The sequence below is a fragment of the Lithobates pipiens genome, unplaced genomic scaffold (genome assembly GCF_037356315.1).
Source record: "Lithobates pipiens isolate NorthernLeopardFrog02 unplaced genomic scaffold, aLitPip1_a1.2 Scaffold_16, whole genome shotgun sequence".
NCBI lineage: Eukaryota > Metazoa > Chordata > Amphibia > Anura > Ranidae > Lithobates > Lithobates pipiens.
Genome location: NW_027507748.1, coordinates 307,816,048 through 307,837,309, shown reverse-complemented (window position 1 = coordinate 307,837,309; position 21,262 = coordinate 307,816,048). Strand labels below are relative to the sequence as shown.

General features: G+C 41.8%; 1 protein-coding gene across 1 annotated transcript in view; it reads left to right on the top strand.

Moving 5' to 3' along the window:
* AMPD1 (adenosine monophosphate deaminase 1) overlaps window positions 1–21,262 on the top strand; it is a 162,239-nt gene that overhangs the window by 93,619 nt on the left and 47,358 nt on the right. Inside the window, exons 6-8 of the mRNA XM_077481594.1 lie at window positions 1,807–1,936; window positions 4,582–4,776; window positions 9,470–9,601. Coding sequence (XP_077337720.1) covers window positions 1,807–1,936; window positions 4,582–4,776; window positions 9,470–9,601 — 457 coding nt within the window. The remainder of the gene's footprint in view (window positions 1–1,806; window positions 1,937–4,581; window positions 4,777–9,469; window positions 9,602–21,262) is intronic.

The window sequence follows — 21,262 nt, the reverse complement described above, 5'->3', positions numbered from 1 at the left end:
GTGAAAAAAAAACATGTATGGGGTCCCAATCAACAGAGATGATGCAGTCCTTCTCTTAATATGTGAATGGTGAAGTTGAACGCAGACATCGGGCTTCTATAGTATCCCAATTACCTTAGAGCAGAGAGGGCGGGGACAACAAATTATTTAGGTTGTCTGGCTTAGAAAAGTATTCATACCCCATTGACATTTTCCACATTTTGTCATGTTACAACCAAAAATGTAAAAGTATTTTATTGGGATTTTATTTGATAGACCAAAGTGGCACATAATTGTGAAGTGGAAGGAAAATGATAAATGGTTTTCAATACTTTCGCTGCAATTACAGCTGCAAGTCTTTTTGGATATGTTTCTTCCAGTTTTGCACATCTAGAGAATTACATTTTTGCCCATTCTTCTTTGCAAAATAGCTCAAGTTCTGTCAGATTGGTTGGAGAGCGTCTGTGAACAGCAATGTTCAAGTCTTGCCACAGATTCGCAATTGGATTTAGGTCTGAACTTTGTACTGGGTCATTCTAATACATGAATACTCTTTGATCTAAACCATTCCATTGTAGCTCTGGCTGTATTTTTAGGGTCGTTGTCCTGCTGGAAGGTGAACCTCCGCCTGGTTTCAAGTCTTTTGCAGACTCTAACATGCTTTTTCTAAGATTGCCCTGTATTTGGCTCCATCCATCTTCCCATCAACTCTGACCAGCTTCCCTTTGCCTGCTGAAGAAAAGCATCCCCGCAACATGATGCTGCCACCATCATGTTTCACGGTGGGGATGGTGTGTTCAGGGTGATGTGCGGTGCTAGTTTTCTGCCACACATAGGCTTTTGCTTTTAGGCTAAAAAGTTACATTTTGGTCTCATCTGACCAGAGCACCTTCTTCTAAATATTTGCTGTGTCCCCCACATGGCTTCTCACAAAAACTGTAAATGGGACTTCTTATGGCTTTCTTTCAGCAATGATTTTCTTCTTGCCACTCTTCCATAAAGGCCAGATTTGTTGAGTGCACGACTAATAGTTATCCTGTGGACAGATTCTCCCACCTGAGCTGTGGCTCTCTATAGCTCCTCCACAGTTACCACAGGCCTCTTGGCTGCTTCTCTAATTAATGCTCTCCTTGCCCAGCCTGTCAGTTTAGGTGGACGGCCATGTCTTGGCAGGTTTACAGTTTTACAGCAGGTTTACAGTTGTGCCATACGCTTTTCATTTTCAGATGATGGATTGAACAAAGCTCCGTGAGATGTTCAGAGCTTGGGATATTTTTTTTTATAACCTAACCCTGCTTTAAACTTCTCCACAACTTTATCCCTGACCTATGTGATGTGTTCACAGAGCTTCACAGAACAGCTGTATTGATCTTGAGATTAAATTACACACAGGTGGACTCTATTTACTAATTAGGTGACTTCTGAAGGCAATTGGTTCCACTAGATTTTAGTTAGAGGTATCATAGTAAAGGGGGCTGAATATAAATGCATGCCACACTTTTAATTATGTTTAAAGCATTATGGAACCCATTTATCATTTTCCTTTCACTTCACAATCATGTGCCACTTTGTGTTGGTCTATCACATAAAATCCCAATAAAATACATTTATGTTTTTGGTTGTAACATGACAATTATTTGGAAAATTTCAAGGTATGAATACTTTTTCAAGGCACTGTAGCAGAAGGCCTCTAACTTCATAAACTGAGGCATGTTGTTGATGCATAATAAACATAAGTCTAAACAAATCTCCCATTTGAAAATGTTTGCTTGGACCAGTTTTTTCTTTAATCTAATATCATAAATACACATATGTGTTTGACTGCAGTAAGACCTACAGCCATCGACGTCTTAAATTTTTGTCATCTAAGTACAAAGTCCATGAAATGCTGAATGAAATGGAAGAATTGAAGGAGCTGAAAAATAACCCACATCGAGATTTCTACAATTGCAGAAAGGTAAAGTTTTTAATAGTATTTGAAATGTGAAAAGTAAAACTCCACTTACTAGAATATTGGAACCGTAATATTGATTTAACCCCTTCACTTGCACTGCAATCTGTCCACATTACAACATATGTTTTCGCAAAACAACGATATCACATTACTGCTGTTGAGCTGATAACATTATGGTGACTTGGGGCTGTTTTAGTTTAGTTTTTGGTGCAGGACCTCCACCCCAAACTCACTCGACCATGTCTTTATGGACCTCGCTTTGTGCACTAGTGGGCAGTCATTCATGTTGAAACAGGAAGGGGCCATCTTCAATCTGTTCCCACAAAGTCGGGAGCATGAAATTGCCCAAAATGTCTTGGTATGCTGATGTTTTAAGAGTTCACTTCACTGGAACTAAGGGGCCAAGCTCAACCCCTGAAAAACAACCCCACACCATAATCCCCCCTCCACCAAATGATTTGGACCAGTGCGCAAAGCAAGGTCCATGAAGAAATGGATGAGCGAGTTTAGGGTGGAGGAACTTGATTGGCCTGCCCAGAGTCCTGACCACAACCCGATACAACACCTAGGGATGAATTAGAGCAGAGACTGCGAGCCAGGCCTTCCATCCACATCAGTGCCTAACCTCACAAATGTGCATCTGGAAAAATGGTCAAACATTCCCATAGACACACTCCTAAACCTTGTGGACAGCCTTCCCAGAAGCGTTGAAGCTGTTATAGCTGAAAATTGTGGGCCAACTAAGTAAATGCAGTCGTCCCAATACTTTCAGTAATATAGTGTACATGCACAAAGTGAAAAAACATGTACTGTATATATACACCCATGAATAATCAGGGCTACTGCATCAGGGCAGTGAAAGCTCAGATAAGGAGGTTTGAAGCAGGGAAAATGTTTGCTCCAAGCTCGAAATTTTGAGCAGTGTATGGCCAGCTTTAGTGTGGAATAGCAGTATTTAAAGTGTAAGTACCCTTCTATCATTTTCAACCAAGGAAGCTGCCATCTTTGCCTCTGTTTAATCTACAACTGCTATGATGCTGCACATGTGATCAGTTATGACACCAGCCATTGGATGGTTTGACAGTTTGGTTGAGAGCACAACCAATGGAGTGTTATATTTCCGGAAAGGAAAGGAAACTGTTTTATGGATGGGTTTACTTTCGCTTTAAGTAAGGCCATGTTCACACTGCCCCGACATGGAAGTCGAACAACTTCCGATCCGGCTTTGCCCTATGACTCCATATACGACTTTGATGCAAATTAAATGAGTGGGATCCGAATTTGATCTGACAATACCAAGCCCTTTGAGTCTGGTATGAATCTTGAGGGGGAAACCCCATAAAAAAAACGGCGCCCCCCCCCCCCCAGACCATACTGAAGGGTCTGGTATGGGTTTTGAGGGGAAAACCCATGCCAAAAAAAAAACAGCATGTGATCCCCTCCAGAATCCATACCAGACCCCTATCCGAGCACACAGCAGGTCAGGAAAGGGAGGGGGGACAAGCAAGCGCCCCCATCCTGAACCATACCAGGCCACATGCTCTCAACATGGGGGGGTGGGTGCTTTGGGGCAGGGGGGCTCTGCGCCCACCACCCAAAAGTACCTTGTCCCCATGTTGATGGGGACAAGGGTCAGATCTTGGCCCTCCGCCCCCCATACATTGTACCCCTACTCATTCACCCGTCTTAATTTTTAATAAAGGACTTTGCCAAAAACCTGTGTATTGTTTTTATTTATATTGGGTGAATGATTAAGGGTACAACGTACCTCATACTCATTCACATAGAGTAGGGGGCTGGGATCTGGGGGCCTCTGATTCCTATAAGCCCCCTGCCTGCAGATCCCCACAACCATCACCCATGGTTGTCGGGAAGAGGCCCTAGTGGGCAAGTGGCCTAGTATGGTTGAGGAGGGGAGGGCGCTCGCTCAGCCCTCCCCTTTTCTGACCTGCTGGGCTGCGTGCTCGGATAAGGGTCTGGTATGGATTTTTGAGGGGACCCCATGCCGTTTTTTTTGGCTTGTGGTTTCCTCTCAAAATCCATACTAGACCGAATGGTCTGACATGGTCTCAAGGGAGGGAACTGCACACCATTTTTATTTTTCACTTTTGGCATGTGGTTTCCTACTCAAGATCCTCAGAGTGCAAGTCGCATGCCACAAGTTGGATCCAACTTGGTTGCGACTTAAATTCAAATCAATGGGCTGAAATTGTGCCCAAGTCGGACCAAAGTAGTGAAGGAACCTTTTTCAAAGCCGGACTGACTAATGTCAGACCAGTTAAGACAGCTCTCATAGGGAACCATTGATTTATACATGTCATGGGCAATGCGCTCCCAAAGTTGGAGCATATGTCACACCAGTGTGAACTGGGCCTAAGACTGATAACCTATTAGCTGGTGAAAACCCAGTACATTAAAAAAAGTGCACACGTATAGAAAACCTGCTGTGCTCCTCAATAGTTGCAGTTTGTAAAGTGTTATTGTGTTATGACGTTTATTAATTTTAACAGTTTTCAAATACTTTTTTACAATATGTTGCCTGTGTGAATATAGTGTATATCAACAAAGTCCCATGGAATTATTATTAAGTAAATGGAAAAAAAGGATTGCTATTATAATTCTACTGATTATCATTTTTCTCTTAAAAGGTTGACACTCACATCCATGCTGCAGCTTGCATGAACCAGAAGCACCTTCTACGTTTCATCAAGAAGTCATACAGGATAGATGCAGAACGTGTAGTGTACAATGCAAAGGGAAATCAGTTGACCTTAAAACAGGTGTTTGAAAAGTTGAATCTTCACCCCTATGACCTCACAGTAGATTCTCTAGATGTCCATGCTGTAAGTATGTATAGTTAAGCTTAATGTATCTATTTAAAGGTTAAAGGCTATGTTCTGGCAAAATTACAATAATAAGCACATAAAGGTCAAATCACAAACATTTACGGCATGCGATAACACTGTCACGTGACTAATTTGCATAAATGATCACATGCAGTAAATCAAGTCTAATTCACCCAAAAAAATAAAAAAATTACTATGCAGTATTTACCACAAAATGAAAAATGTGCCAGTAAATATCGTCAAAAAAATATGCGATAAGCTCTTAAGGCCAATTCACAAATAGACCAGAGAGTAAAAAACGTATTTATCACCATGTTTTTGCTGGTGGTATCACATACGGTATTTGTCCGAAACAGCCTGGGGATCCCCCCCAATAGCTGGTTCCTAAGGAGTGGACTGGGAAGCTGACCACCGCGTCCTCAACGACGTATGATTTATCAGCTGTCAACAGGTTTCCCACTGACAGCTGAATGTAAAAAAAAAACATGGCACCACTTAAAAATTATGATGAAAACTAGGGGTGGGGGTGGGGGTGGGGTGTAGCACCATGTCGGTGGGGACAAGGGCCTCTCCCTCACAAACCTGGGCTGTGGTTGTGGGGGTCTGCAGGGGAGGTGTATTAGAATCTGGAAGCCCCCTTTAAGAAGGGGGCTCCCAGATCCCAGTCCCCTATGTATGGGGTACATAGTACCCCCTACCCATTCACCATTCAAAAAATGTAAAAGTACAAAAGTTTTTGACAATTCTCTTATTAAAATTTTTTTAAAAACTGTCCACCGTTGTAGATCCATTGTCTATCACGCTGCTCGCCTCTACGGCTGGACCCGAAAAGAGAAAAGCTCTGCTCTTGACGAACGCTCTCATGGTCTGCCTCCTCTCCTCCTCCCATTTGACAGTTCTTAAATAGGTAAGGGGTTATGTCACCCGGTGGCACCATCCCTTGTGAAGTTATCGACCGAGCATGCACTTGTCGGTGACATCACAAGGTGGGGCAGTGCCACCAGGTTCCAAAAAGCCCCCCCCCCCTGCAAACCCCCAAAACCACAGCCCAGGGTTGTGGGAAGGGGCTCTTGTCCCCATCAACAAAGCTGACAGCTTGCCGGCCTGCTCCTTAGCAACCAGCTCAATGAGATAAATTACCACATGAAAAAATTCAGTAATTACCGCTCAATCAATTAAACACTGCAACAGTTATTTAATACAAAAATTCTTAATGAATTGCACTTTCAAAACTGATTTAACGCAAGCACTATTTTTTCACATTTTATTTGCCCGTTAATGAACTCTCAGTGAATTGACCCCCACAATGAGTTCAGACAATTTTGTCAATGTTTTTATAATTCAGAATTCTAATGTACTGTAATTATACTTAGACATGTGCAGAACGAAAAAAAATTGTTTTTGTTTAGTTTCTATTCATTATTTACATACATTTGTTTAGTTAAATTAGTTTAATTTGTTGAATTCATTTTCGGAATTTGTTTCATTTACTTGTATTCAAATCAATTAAAATTTTCTGAATTCAAATCAATTTGAATAGTTTTCAAATGAATTTCGAATAGTTTTTGAATTTGAATAGTTTTCAAATTCAAATTCGAAAAGTTTTCGCATTCAAATAGTTTTCAAATTTGAATAGTTTTCAATTTGTTTTCAATTAGAAAATAAAGAAATAAAATAGAACGAGATAAAATAGAATAGAAAGGGATATAACAGAGAAAAGAAAATAATAGAATATAATAGAGTAAAACAGAACAAAATAGAATAGAAAATAAAAGAACAGAATATAATATAATAGAAATGAATGGAATAGAATACAATAAAGTAGAATATAATCATCTTCTGAAATTAGAATAGAAAAGAATAGAATTTAATCAGTTTCCGACTGGCTCACGCAGATATACTGCTGCAGCATGGTTCCCCTGGGTGAAATCCCGTATGGGTACGTCCTTCCCTATTTTGCCCACCAGAGGGCGCGCACCTGCCGCCTGACGCTCCCACTGCACAGCGGGGGACCCGATGCGCGTAGCTGGTGGGCGCGAATAGAAAATAGAAAACAACAGAATAGTATAAAAAAAAAAGAATAGAATAGCATAGAAGAAATATACCGTAACCATCTTCCTATTCTAATCTATTATTTTCTATTCTATTAAAATTTAAATTGATTCAATTAGAATTTTGGAAAATGGTTATATTCTTTCTATTCTATTCTATTCTATTTTGTTCTTTTCCATTTGAATTTTAATTTATTCTATTCGAAATTCGATTTTTTTCTATACTATTATGTTATTTTCTATTCTATTCTAATCTAATATTTTCTATTCTAATAAAATTCAAATTGGTTCTATTAGAATTTTTTTTCTTTCATTTCTATTCTAATATGGTCTAGTCTATTCTTTTTTTTCTATTTTATTCTTCTTATGTATTCTAATTCTAATTTATTCTAATTGAAATTTGAGTTTCAGAAGATGGTTTTGTTCTTTCTATTTTATTCTTTTATCTTTTATTATATTCTATTGTATTCTTTTATATTCTATTCTATGTTGTTCTGTTTTACTCTATTATATTCTATTATTTTTTCTATCATATTCTTTTTAATTCTATTTTATTTTTTTATTCTATTCTATTTTTTATTCTATTTCTTTATTTTCTATTCTATATTTTCTCTTAGGAAATTGGAAAACAAATCAATTTTGAAAAATGTATTTGAATTACATCCAAATTATTATTTTTCATTATTTCAGATTTGTTTAAATTCAGTACTATTGTAATTCGGACGTTTGGATAAATTTGAATTAGTCTGAATTTCAATTTGGAACAAAACAAACTGCACGTGTCTATAATTATACTATCTATGTATCTATATATCTATGTATGTATGTATGTATGTATTTATGTATCTATCTATCTATCTATCTATCTATCTATCTATCTATCTATCTATCTATCTATCTATTTATCAGGAGCCACTGGCTGGCAGGATTCTGCAGTACAAAGCCCTCCTGCATGTAAACTGTTTTTTTTTTTGTTTTTTGTTTTTGCTGATTTGCTAAATATAAGTTCAGGACAAACCTGTTGGACTGTTCCTGGGTGTCTCTGTCTCAATCCCAGTTGAGTTTGTGTCTCTTGCACTGTCAATCTATCTATCTACACACCTAATCTAATCCATCATGTCTTTTTATTTTAAAAAAGTGCTGACTAAAAAAGACATGGTAGCTTTACTTAATACTTTACTTTACTTTAATGAGTGTACTTTTTATAGTCATTCAACACCCCCTCAGCATCACACATATGTACTTATCTGTCTTCTTCTCTTCTGCCAGATCCATCTACTGGGGGTGATGGGAGGTAAAGTTAAAGGATAACTTAAAGTGTATGTAAAGCCAAAATTTATTTAGCTTTTCAATAGGTTAGGGAAGGGTTAAACTCAATGGGCCGCTGGTGCTCCATCGGTGGGGCGGCATACGGACATGACCACAGACCCCCCCGGTTACTCCAGCCTGCACGGTGCACCATACTCAACCCCCCTGGTTACCAGTGCACTCATCCAGGGCATCCCCCTCAATCTCCTCTGTGTCCCTACTCCATCGGTCGGGCTTCCCATGCCTCTCCTCGGCCGAACCTCTCCTCCCTCATCCTGCCTCCTCATAGTCCAATATGATGGCTTCTCCTTTTGGCCAGTCGGGAAACCTGATTGTTGGGGAAAAGATTCAGCGTGAAAATAGTGTATATTTTTTTCGCTATTGTCAGACAGCTGGGTGGGTTCAGGGTGCAGTGCTCTGCGCCCACCCTTTTTTGAAGCCTATTAGAGCCTCTGCTTCAAATTAATATGCATGTAGATTATGGGGCTGGATCTATGGAAAGGGGGGGCGACACCTGTGCTCCCCTATTGGACAGGCCACTCGTTAAACCCCTTTAGACTGGATTGACACCGCAGCATGGTGTCACGGCTCACAGCAGGGGTCCAGTGCGTCCCCGTTGACCTTTTCAGGATCCGATTTTAGCCCAAATTTTTGGCTGAATTCGGACCTGAAATGGACCAGAAGATGCACGGCTGCTCTGGAGATATGTTAACCGGCTCCATAGAGAGCCAGTCACAATCTCCTGACAAGTGAATTGGATGCATCCCAATGATAGACAGTTTCTCTGTAGCAATGAAAGGAGAAGAAACTGTCTGGCCAGGAATATTTACAATAGAAGCTATGTGGGTTCCAGGAGGCCACATAGCAAAGATCTGGCAGGAGATAAGGACAGGTGGGAATGGGGGGGGGGGGGGGGGGTAAATCATCAGGGCATAACTGTTTAAATGTATGTAGAACCATAACTTTTTTTTTTTTGTTTAAAATAGGATAGGGAATGGTTAAAACCCCTATAAGGTTATTTTTTTGCAGGCTGTGTCTCACTGGGGGATTTTCCTTAATTTTCTGTCCTAGAGATGAAACAGTTAATCTCTCCAAATTAAGCAGATGTCTCATTTGAGAGTCTTGCGATTTGAGAGTTAAGAGAGTTGTCATAGAAACTGATGTCCCTAATTTCCCCCCACTTCTTGGTCTGGTGACTGAAATTTTAGATTTTTCTTTAGTTTCTTTCTCAAAAACAGTGGATATCAGAACAAAGAGACAATAGATCTCCCTTGTGGGAAAAAAGACAGGAGTGAAAACCTTTATAATAATCCATGCTTATTTTTCTCCAGGGAAGACAAACATTCCAGCGATTTGACAAGTTTAATGCCAAATATAACCCAGTAGGTGCCAGCGAATTACGAGACCTGTACATGAAAACAGAAAACTTCATTGATGGGGAATATTTTGCTACTATCATTAAGGTAAGTTATTATTTTTATTACGGTGTTGCAAAGTCATTTTGTTGCTTATGCAGGGATCTCCAAACTACAGCACATACAACAAGATTTTACCTGACCTTCAGCTGATGTGTATATGTAGCACCCTTGTCCTGAACAGGGCTGCTAGCAAATTTAGCTGTGCTAGGTGGTAGCTAGCCTGGCTAATTTGTAGTCTATTGATCAAATGGGTTTCTCCAAGCCTGGTGTTAACTGTGATTTATCCCTTTTGTCAATAGGCCGCACTGTTACCTTTGGCATCAGTGTGCTAAATTAAAGTGGATTCAGGTTATGAACTTCTCAGCCAATCAGCAGGGGTTTATTTCGCTGCCAAGGATGCTGGGAGAAGGTATTTATTCGTAGAAGATCAGGTGATCAGGGTTCGTTCCACCCAGGCTGTGGCCTGGGTGTGTGTGGAGCAGCAGCAGAGGTGTAGGTCTGAAGCCTGGGGCCTTGCCACGTTTGTCAGGGGCTCTGTCGGAGAGAGTCTGGAAGTTGCCAGGAGGCAAGGGAGAGGAAGTTGCCAGAGGGTCAACCACTCTTGTTGCCAGAGGCAAGTGTAGAGGGATGGAGTTCTGAAGGAGTACCAGAGGAGACACTTCATCAGCCGGGGCTGTGAAGTGGCTGGAAAATCTTTAAGAAAGAGCTCATCCTAGAAATCCAAGTGGGTAGCTGGGAGTTAAGCTTGAAGAATCAAGCGGGTATCTGTGAGCTGAGCTTGTTGCTATAGGAGACAGCAGTTGCTACGAACTACAGATTTCTGAATTCAGCTTAAAGACCCCTTTTCTGTATAGCTGTCTGCCTAGTTCTATTTTTGTCTAAGGAGTCTGCCAATTTTCTATTGCATTTGTTTAAGGGTATTCTATGCCCTACCCCTCTCTCCCACTGTTTCTGTTAAGAGAAATTAAGTCTCTTTTGTTCATTTTTAAAAGTGACTGGTGCCCATCTTTTCACCTTGCACAACACCCACTATGCCTAGGAACCTGCACCCTGAGGAGGAATTTCGGCCCTTTCGGCCTCTGGGTTCACCACCAGGCCCTTGGAGGTTAGGGAGGGTACTACATATAGTTTCTGCTTTGCCCCTGCCCCCCAACCTCAAGCAACACCCCCAAGTGAAAACAAGGGGGAAAGAGGAGGGGGGGGGGGAAACGGGAAAAAAGGAGGGGGGGAAAGGGGGAGGGAAAAAGGAGGGGGAAAAAGGCAAATTAAAATAGCATATAAACAGCCACAAGAGGAATAATGAAAAGAAAACAAGTCATAGCTTATGAAAGTCCATATCATGTAGTTAAAAAAACAGCAACTGTAGAAGGCAGCCTCGTTTGAAGACTAAGAATCAGTAAAGCAATCTTCTAGGAACACTGGAAATGTAAACAGTGGCGCCAATCTAGGTGCAGTATTAAAAGAGTGCTTTAATAAAAACGTAAAATTTGGTACTCACAAAAGTACACTAGCAATAGGCGTGTAAACAAGAAACTCCATGGAGTGGATTCATTCTGGGACAGGAGGATGGTGGAATTCAGTAGAGCAAGTTGGAACATACACTTCTGACACTTCCGGTCAGTGGAACGCATGGCGACAACCAGGGGAATGACATCTCTTCCTGGTGCTGGAGCGGATGGATGATACACTGGGTCACTAGTGGATAGTATGCACGAGTGACCCAGTGTGTCCCTTATCAACATCCATGCGAACGCTGATTGTTTTGTCCAATCAAGGCCTTTTCCTGGCCATATAACTCCAGTCCAATCACTGCCCACGTTAGGCCCGAGGAAGGAGCATAGCTCCGCAAACGCGTCGCCTATTCATCCATCCGCTCCAGCAGCCGGAAGTGATGTCATTCCCCTGGTTGTCAGCGAGCGTTCCACCTACCGGAAGTGTCAGCAGTGTATGTTCCAGCTTGCTCTAGTGAATCCTCCAGTTCACAGAATGAATCCACTCCATGGATGTTTGGCAGTTTCTTGTTTACACGCCTATTGCTAGTGTACTTTTGTGAGTACCAAATTTTAAGTTTTTATTAAAGCACTCTTTTAATACTGCACTTAGAGTGGCGCCTCTGTTTCTATTTCTAGGATGTGGACGCTGGAGGAAATTCTGACATAAAGGGGGACACTGATGTAAGGTTGAACTCTGATGGAGACACTGGTGTTCAGAAGGACTCTGATGAATTCCCTGCCTAACGGGAAAAGCCCTGGCCCTGACGGTTTCACCAAGGCCTATTATAAACTTTTTCTACCCTTACTTTCCGAGTCGATGTACAACTACTTTAACTCCATAGCAGATGGCACCGCGATCCCTACCGAAGCCCTATTCGCCCATATTTCTGTAATCCCCAAGGAAGGGAAAGACCCTACTATGCCCCAAAGCTACAGACCCATATCCCTTCTTAAGGTGGACATAAAGATGCTGGCCAAGATTCTTGCGACCAGATTGAAGCACCTGATCCCACTAATTGTCCACCCAGACCAAACAGGGTTTATAACAGGCAGAGAGGCTAGATATAACTCTATCAGAGAAATCCACCTTATTCACTGGGCATGCACTTCCCCCGAATCCCCCCCCCCCCCACCTGATCCTGTCCACCGACGCAGAGAAAGCTTTTGATCAGGTGGACTGGACATACCTGCGTGCTGTGCTGGAAGCATTGGGCCTACACACACACATGCTTACCTGGATCATGGCTCTATATTCGGACCCGAATGCTCAAGTCAAAGTCAATGGCTTTCTTTGCCCGAGATTCCCGATCAGAAATGGCACAAGACAGGGATGCCTCTCGCCACTTTTGTTCGGTGCTGGAACTGTTCCTACGCACAGTTAGGGCGAACTCGGACATTAAAGGACTCACGGTGGGATATACGGAGCACAAGCTCTTGGCTTACGCAGACGATGTACTTTTCCACCTCACTGAACCCCTAATCTCTTTGCCTAATCTGATGCTGGAACTCCAACACTTTGGGACACTCTCTAACTTTAAAATTAATTACACAAAATTGAGAGATATTACCTGTCCAATTGACACCTTCCCTGACTGACAGGTTACGTACTGCCTTCCCATTCGCTTGGGCTAAATCGTCCATAAAATACTTAGGTATACAGCTGACAGACAGGTTTGACACTCTATACTCTACTAACTTTCCCTCCCTACTAATAACTGTGAAAAAAGATTTGGACCTATGGACTAAGACAGCTTTCACATGGATAGGCAGACTCAATATCATCAAAATGAACATTCTCCCACGCCTGTTATTCTATATGCAGATGATACCAGTGGCCCTACCTAAGACCTTTTTTGCCCAACTATCCAGTCTGATATCAACTTTTGTTTGGAACAACAAGAAACCAAGAATTGCAATTAGATTACTGAGTCACCATAGAGACGCAGGAGGCCTGGGCCTCCCTGACACTTAAAGATACTAGGGAAATAGTCCTCCAGGGAATACTGAACTGGCATTTCCATACTCGATCAAAATTATGGGTCTCCCTAGAAAAATACATGGTGGGGAGAGACCTGGCCTATGCACCATGGCTAGCACGGGAACACAGGGGGTTGTCCACCTTCACTTCTCCGCTGATGACCCAGGCCCTGAGAACCTGCGACCGACTCAATGCCAATTTGACAATGGCGCCCCCTGTGTCCCCACTGGCCCCACTGGGAGGTTACTTATCGTTCCTTCTGGGTGAACAGGCAGCTTTCTTTGGCCCATGGGTGGATGATGGTAGTGCCAGTTGTGGTAAATTAATGCAGAATGGTAAACTAATACCCCTTGAAGCCCTTCGAGACCGGAGAGGGAGTTTTCCTATGGACTTCTGGCGGTATAGGCAACTCCACCATTTTTTTTAAAACACAGCGAGATTCCATACGAGACATCTCCTCCCTCACACCTTTCGAACGTCTCTTTATAGCAGAAGAACCGATCTCACATATGGTCTCTGAACTCTACCAACTGCTTAACACTGCATCCCCCACAGTGAAGCCTGCTTACATCAGGGCATGGGAATGAGACTTAGAGATAACTTTCACCCCCGCTCAAATATCCCGCCTTTACCAACTTACCCGATCCAGCTCAATTGACTCTAAGACACAAGAAATTAACTACAAACTACTGATGCACTGGTACCGAGTACCGGCAGATTTAGCAAAGATATACCCATCCACGTCAGACCAATATTGGCGGGGCTGTGGTCACAAGGGCACTTTTCTGCATATTTGGTGGGATTGCCCTGCGATCAGACCTTACTGGGAAGACATTAAATCTCTGATCAAAGAAATCATAGGAATGGATATACCTCTCTCCCCGATTCACTTCCTGCTACACATTCCTCCCATGCCAATGAGCCAGTACAAGAAAAGTGTGCTGCCTCACTGCCTCACTTAATAAATGCAGCTAAGTGACTTTCTCTGGAAGCGTCTGCAAATTCCAAGTAGGGAGGAGTGGCATCGCAGGGTGGGTGACATCCGGGAGGCAGAGGATTGGATCGCCACCTGCAGGGGGGCCCATGACCGTTTCACCGCAACCTGGCAGCCCTGGACAGTGTATGTCTCAGACCCAGGCCACATACCTTCCAGCTTGGATGTAGCCCTCCTGGAGCTGGCGGAGCCATCCCTGAAGGGGCGCTCCCGAGGCCCACAGATGGGAACCAAGAGCTGAAACGACTCCAACATATCAATTCATCATTTAACTAATCATGGGTGGGGAGATGAGATGTTTTCTTTTTTCTTCTCTCACCCTCTTGATTATCCAACATGTGTGGAGGGGTCGACGGGGCTCGGAGCAGAGGCGGAGCTAGACGAGAGGCTACAGGTATGATCTAAACAACCTTTCTTTTCCCTTCTTTTTTTCCCCCTTAACTACTTCCTAATACTCTATGTCTTAACGGGTTATGGCCGCCTACTTGCAGATGGCCAACATTCTGAATGCCAGGTGACGTGTGAGAAATAGAAGAGCTGGCTGGCCTAATAAGATATGGCGGTCTGACGCCATGGGTAACCCTGACTTGAAAAAGGAGACGGCGTCTCGGTGCCACAAGGGTGCGGGTAGTGGGGCCGGGGGCCCCGTGAGAGGTGCCATACACATGGAAAGCCGACCAAGTGCACTACGTGTAAGAACCCCTCTTGGAGGGACAGGTATGCCATATAACAAATGCAAAGGGCTGCGGTCTGAGACTACTCGGCTAGATTAACTGGTTGAAACTATCCCGCCGACCCGTCACCTGATAAATACCTTCTATATAACCTAAGCCGCACCAAGTTAATCTAACGCTATTCGTGTTCTTGTTTCCTTTACGAGTGAAAAACTAAAAAAGGAATGATTGGAGTATTACGTTTTACCTTGTTTATTCTTTTTCATATACACTGCAATGTAATACCCTGTCTTTCATAAATAAAGATTATTTAAAAAAGAAGGACTCTGATGAGGACACTGATGTAAGGAAGACTTTGATTGAGACCCTGATGTAAGGGGGGACTCTGATGAAGACCCTGATGTGATGGGGGACTCTGGTGGAGACCTTGATGTAAGGAGGAGCTCTGATTTGATGCAATGATGATCTTTGCTTTGTTTTGCTAAAGTTTTTTTTTTGTTTTGTTCTGAATCATATCATGCTAATTGCAAAAAAATGTTTTCTTTAAATTATACTTGAGGTGATTGTAGCTTTATTAGTGCAATTGTGACAGAGAAAATTAAGTACTGTCCGTGATACTTTTTTTATTTGCGCTAACATATCATTTTTCATGGACAAGCTTTTGGGGTGTGTCCCCTTCTTCAAGGTCCAAGCAGTACTGATTAACAAAAGTTTTAGCAGAAGGTAAAATGTTAAAACAAAACAAAACAAAAAAAATCTCTGAGAGAAAGGAAAAAGAAAAACAAACACATACAAATCAATAGTATGGCAATGGTAATAAAGATATCAGCAAGTGAGATAAGACAGAGGGAAAGCTATAGACTGGATGGGGGGGGGGGGGGGGGGGTCACAGTCACAGAGGGGGTCATAAAACTGAGGGAAAGGAAAAATAAAAACAAACACACACAAATCAATAGTATGTCAATGGTAATTGAGCTATCAGCAAGTGAGATAAGACAGAGGGAAAACTATAAACCGGGGAGGAGGGGATCACAGTCACAGAGGGGGTCATAAAACTGTAGTATAGTGGATGAGGAAACCAATATCTAAATTTAGGCCATTGTTTTTTGTGTCAAAAAGAAGTATCATTCTTAGCTCAAATGTTTTCCTTTCCTGAATAGTTCTGAAATTCCCTTTAAAGGGGTGGGCCAACGAACAAAAAAAAATTTTAAGTCAGCAGCTACAAACACTGTAGCTGCTGACTTTTAATAAGCACTTACCTTTCTAGGGTGCCCACGATTGTCAGCGTCAAAGGCCGACCCGTCCCTCGGCTCTCGGATCCCGGTGCCACCATTCAAAGTAAGGGAAACAGGCAGTGGAACCTTGTGGCTTCACTGCCCATTTCCTACTGCGCATGCGCAAGTCGCACAGTGCTTTGTCGATGGGGCGCACTGTGTTGTGGGACACACAGTTCCCACAATACACTGTGCCCCATTCCCCAGAAGACAACGCGAGGAGGAGAAGACAGAAGATCACTGCGGAATAGGAAGAGGCAGATTAGGACAATCTGCCTAGCAACAACCATTTCTGGTAAGTGAAAAAAATTATTAATATTTTTTTTTTGCTGCCTTTTTATGCATTTTTTTTAGGGTGGACCTACCCTTTAATAACTAAAACATTGCAGTCTTCTATAGTGTGGTCAGGTTGTGAGAAATTATGTCCCACAGGTGTGCAGAAACTGTCTTCCTTGATGGTATGTCTATGCAAATTCATACCCACTTGTAACTTTTGTTTCACCAACATAAGATCCTTTGCTACGCCTGTTGCATTGGATGAGGTTCACAAGATTACTGGAGGTGCAGCTATATGAACCCGTGATACTGAAGGTCCCATTTGTGTGCGTGTGAGACTTTGGATAGATTGATCTGGTTGCACAGTTTGCAGCATTTTTTATTGCAGGGTTTGCTTCCATTATCTGTGACTTTTTAATCAGAGTGAAGTTTCCTGCTGATTAGTTTATGTCTGAGGTTGGGTGGTTGTCTGAAAGGACACCACTTATTTTCTGAACAAGCTTAACAATATACAACAATTACCACCAAAAACTCTTCCAGTCACTATGGATGTAGAATCTCTGTACAGTAACATCCCTCACAAAGATGGGTTGGCAGCATGTCACAGATTCTTATCATCCTCAACAAACCACAAATACACTGCTGAGGATGTTACACAGCTCATCAAATTCATTCTTACACATAACTACTTTACTTTCAACAATCAAATCTATCTCCAAAGTATGGGTACTGCTATGCGAAGTAAAATGGCACCTCAATATGCAAATTTATTTATGGCTGACCTGGAGGACAATTTCCTGAACAGCATACAACAAAAGCCATACGGATATTACCGCTATGTTGATGATATCTTCATGATATTGACCGAAGGGGAAGAAAATCTAAAACAATTTTTCTCATTGATCAACACTTTTCACCCATCTATCAAACTAAAAATGGATTATTCAAACACACATGTCAACTTCCTAGACACTACAGTATACATTAGGGATGATAAGATACACACGTCAATATACAGAAAACCGACTGACTGATGCAGCCATCTCCATAGTTCCACTTTTCACCCCCAACACACTAAACGAGCCATCATACACAGCCAGGCCATCGGATACCACTGAATATGTTCAGACCCAGAAGACAGAGATAAACATCTCAGAACACTGGCAGACTCCTTCCATAAGAAAGATTACAAAGACAAAACCATCAACAACAGCATAAACACAGCCTTGAATACCCAAAGAGAAAATCTCCTCCAATACACAGAAAAACAAACAACCATCCCAAGGAACAGGAAGACAGTTTCTGCACACCTGTAGGACATCATTTCTCACAACCGGACCACACTATAGAAGACTGCAATGTTTTAGTTCTTGAAGGGAATTTCAGAACTATCCAGGAAAGGAAAACGTTTGAGCTAAGAATGATACTTCTTTTTGACACAAAAAACAATGGCCTAAATTTAGATATTGGTTTCCTCACCCACTATACTACAGTTTTATGACCCCCTCTGTGACTGTGACCCCCCCCCCCCCCCCATCCAGTCTATAGCTTTCCCTCTGTCTTATCTCACTTGCTGATATCTTTATTACCATTGCCATACTATTGATTTGTATGTGTTTGTTTTTCTTTTTCCTTTCTCTCAGAGATTTTTTTTGTTTTGTTTTGTTTTAACATTTTACCTTCTGCTAAAACTTTTGTTAATCAGTACTGCTTGGACCTTGAAGAAGGGGACACACCCCAAAAGCTTGTCCATGAAAAATGATATGTTAGTGCTAATAAAAAAAGTATCACGGACAGTACTCAATTTGCTCTTTAAATTATAAAACTGATTTTTTTTTTCACTTGTGAATAAAATATATAATGTGGGCCTCATACTGTATAGTTTAGTGGCCTCTGGTTTATAGCACTGAAAAAGACCAATTAACACAATTTTATACATTTAGAAAACATAGGTTCATTATCTTAGTTCCAAATGAATAGCCATAATATATTGTAATGATTAATTATCAAAACAGCAATATTTAGTTGTATATCAATATTTAGCCCCAGAAGTTGTACAGAACCAATTTTATAAATGCATCTCTGTAATGTTAGGAAAAATAAGGAATGACATCCAGCATGCAATGCAGTATGTCTCTAGCATTAACATAGCAGCTTTAATTTTCCTGATTCCCTTATTTTTAATACCTGTTGATCCTGCCAGTAGATCCATTATTTTTTCACCTCCTGTAACAGGCCAAGCTGCTGACCAGTAAAATTGGCAGCCACAGGCCTTAAAAAAACATATTACACTACTGGAGGTGCTTATCCTTATCAGTTTTTATTCATATGGCTTAAACCTTTTTTCCAAAAGAAAAAGAAAACTGTTATATTAGTTCACACTTTAATATAGAAGGCTCAAACCAGCAAAGGCGCTGTTTTAATATAACAATGTATGTTTTATTTGTGTTTATAGCTTCTTGCTAGCTTGTTTATGCTGGCAATTTTTTTTAAAGGATCGTTAAATTAGTATCACCAGCTGCTATTTGTACAAAAGCTAATGATCAAAATAAAAATGGGTTTTTCAAGTCATATTATCATGTTAAAAATATGAGATGCTAGTGGTTGGGTTTACATCTACTTTAATAAACTATGCTTGAGTTCTCTTTTATTGCTTGCGTCCTCTGCTTGTGTGCACAGATCTGTAAAAAATCGTTTTAAGGACCAGTAACTGTCCATCACCAGTTCTTCACCATGTATTTTTCAGTAGGCACTATTCCCCAAATATAACTTCAGCTGTCCAGAACCTCTCCCTGTGCCATCATCCAAAAGAAGGAAGAAGAGATAAAGGGAGAAGGGGAAGAGTTGAGGGAGTAAGAGGGATGTAAATGAGGTAGGAGAGGAGGACTAGAGGGAGGAGAGAAGAAAGCTATATGTGTGATTTTTCCCAGATGAAGGGAAGCTAGCAGGTTAGTGCTGTTGTCACACACTACCTTGCCTACTTGAAGATGTAGTCTAGTCAGCCACCTCTCGATCTGGGCCTGGACAGCAGCCAGCAACTCTGGGCTCTGGGCACTTGCAGGGGACTGCTGGTTCCAAGGAGTTGGAGGATGAGACCAGTGAGAAGGAGGGGGTACAGGTGACTGCACTGTTACCATCAGACAAGATACATGGTGATATCACCAGCTCGACCCATGTGCCACAGCCTGAATCCTTAACAGCAGCCAGAAGATATGTAGCATCACTTCCTATGCTGTTTGGACCAAAAGTCTGTAGTCATGTGCACCCTGTCACTGACAGAGTAGTTCAGTGACACAGACATGTTATGTTTCACATGCTGGTGGAATGATGAAATGGTCTTCTAGGCAAAATAATGGTGGCTGGGTACCTGTCACTGTGATGTATCAAAAGCCACAAACTTGTGGAGGGGAGCATGAGCCAAAATGGGAGCAGCTGCAAAACCAGCAGTTTTGCCAAGCTGGGCTGGGTATGTTGGTGATTTGGGGACATTTTTATTCACCTAAAGATATATTTAAAAAAGGTTCACACTGCAGATCTCTGTGAACCAGTTTTGGAAATAGCAGTGGTCTGCACTTGTGGGGTAGTACTGCCAGATGGATTAGAATGGCTACTCTGTCCAGTCCTCTGTAAGCTGCCAGAGCCCTGGACATAATTCTTCCTCATTGTTGTTCTTCCTCTCCTATCGGTACCACCTCACAATTGACCCCCTCATTATTGCTGGAGCCCACAAATAAAGCTTTGTTTTGGTGACATTTGTTCACCTCTGCGGTTTTTATTTTTTGCGCTATAAACAAAGAAGGCCAATATGTATTATAGATGGATAAATATAACAGCGCTTGCAGACTATGACTATAAATGCAAGTGGATGGCCAAAATAAACATAACACAAGAATATATATTATACAAAGTGCTAAGTGCTCCAAAAAGTGCATAAGTGCTCCAATAATATTGCTTGTGCTCCACAAATATTGACAGTGTCATGTGTCACACTCCCCTCTTGTGACCCCACTCACCAAATGGCATGGACCCACAACTTTGCAGTCTGGGATCAAAAGTGCTGAGATCAATAGAATCAAGTATGACACATGGGTTTCTCTGGAGCCTCTCACAATAGCAGTTTCCATTGATGTTCAAAGGCGGTCAAACGTGATCATATGTGGGAAACAGAGAAGGGGCTGATAGTGGAGTACTGTTTAAATGGAGAATAATGTGCTGGCTAGGCGCTACTTACAAAAAACCTGATTCAAACAGGTATCAGTATGGATCTCCGGGTGCGCCGCTGAGTGGCGTGTGTTCCATGGAGAGCGGAAGTTGCGTCAATGGTTAAGAGACCGGAAATGCTTCAACGGGTCTCACCCCTCTTCCAGGGAAAAAAAAAAATCCAATAAGTGTTTATTGATTGGTTTACACAAAAGTCATAGCATCTACAAACTATGGGATTATTTTATGGCTCCCGCTGTGTCCAATTGCAGCAGGAGTGGGTCACCAGTGGTGCACACGCACCCCGGACCCTGTGCATGAAATCACGTACAGGTGCGAGATTTCGCACAGGGGCGAAATCTGCTGGACTATATGGAGCGGTCCTTAAAGCAGATTTCCAGTCCCCAAATATCTTTTTTCTTTTAATAATCTCCATTATTGTTTCTACTTCTACATTAACATTTCGATACAGTGAATAATGTTTTCCTTCATGTTTGTTTTAAATTGTTTAAGTCATACCTGATCTTGGAAGCAGGCAGGGTCCATTGCGGCTGTAGACATCTGAAGCCCGCTAGTCTTTATTTCTAGGATTTTGGTGCAGCCAAAGGACACATTAAGGGTAAGCTTTTTGCATTTTGCTGATCTGCACTATAGATCGTGTTCTATAGGAAACCATGATAAATGGACTGTAGTGCAAATCTGCAAAATGCAAAAAGCACTAAAAATGCATAAGTGTGAATCCAGCCCAAAGCCTCTTGCACACAATATTCCTGTTTGAGAATCTATTTTTCAGAGTTTTTTTCTTGTATGTATTTTT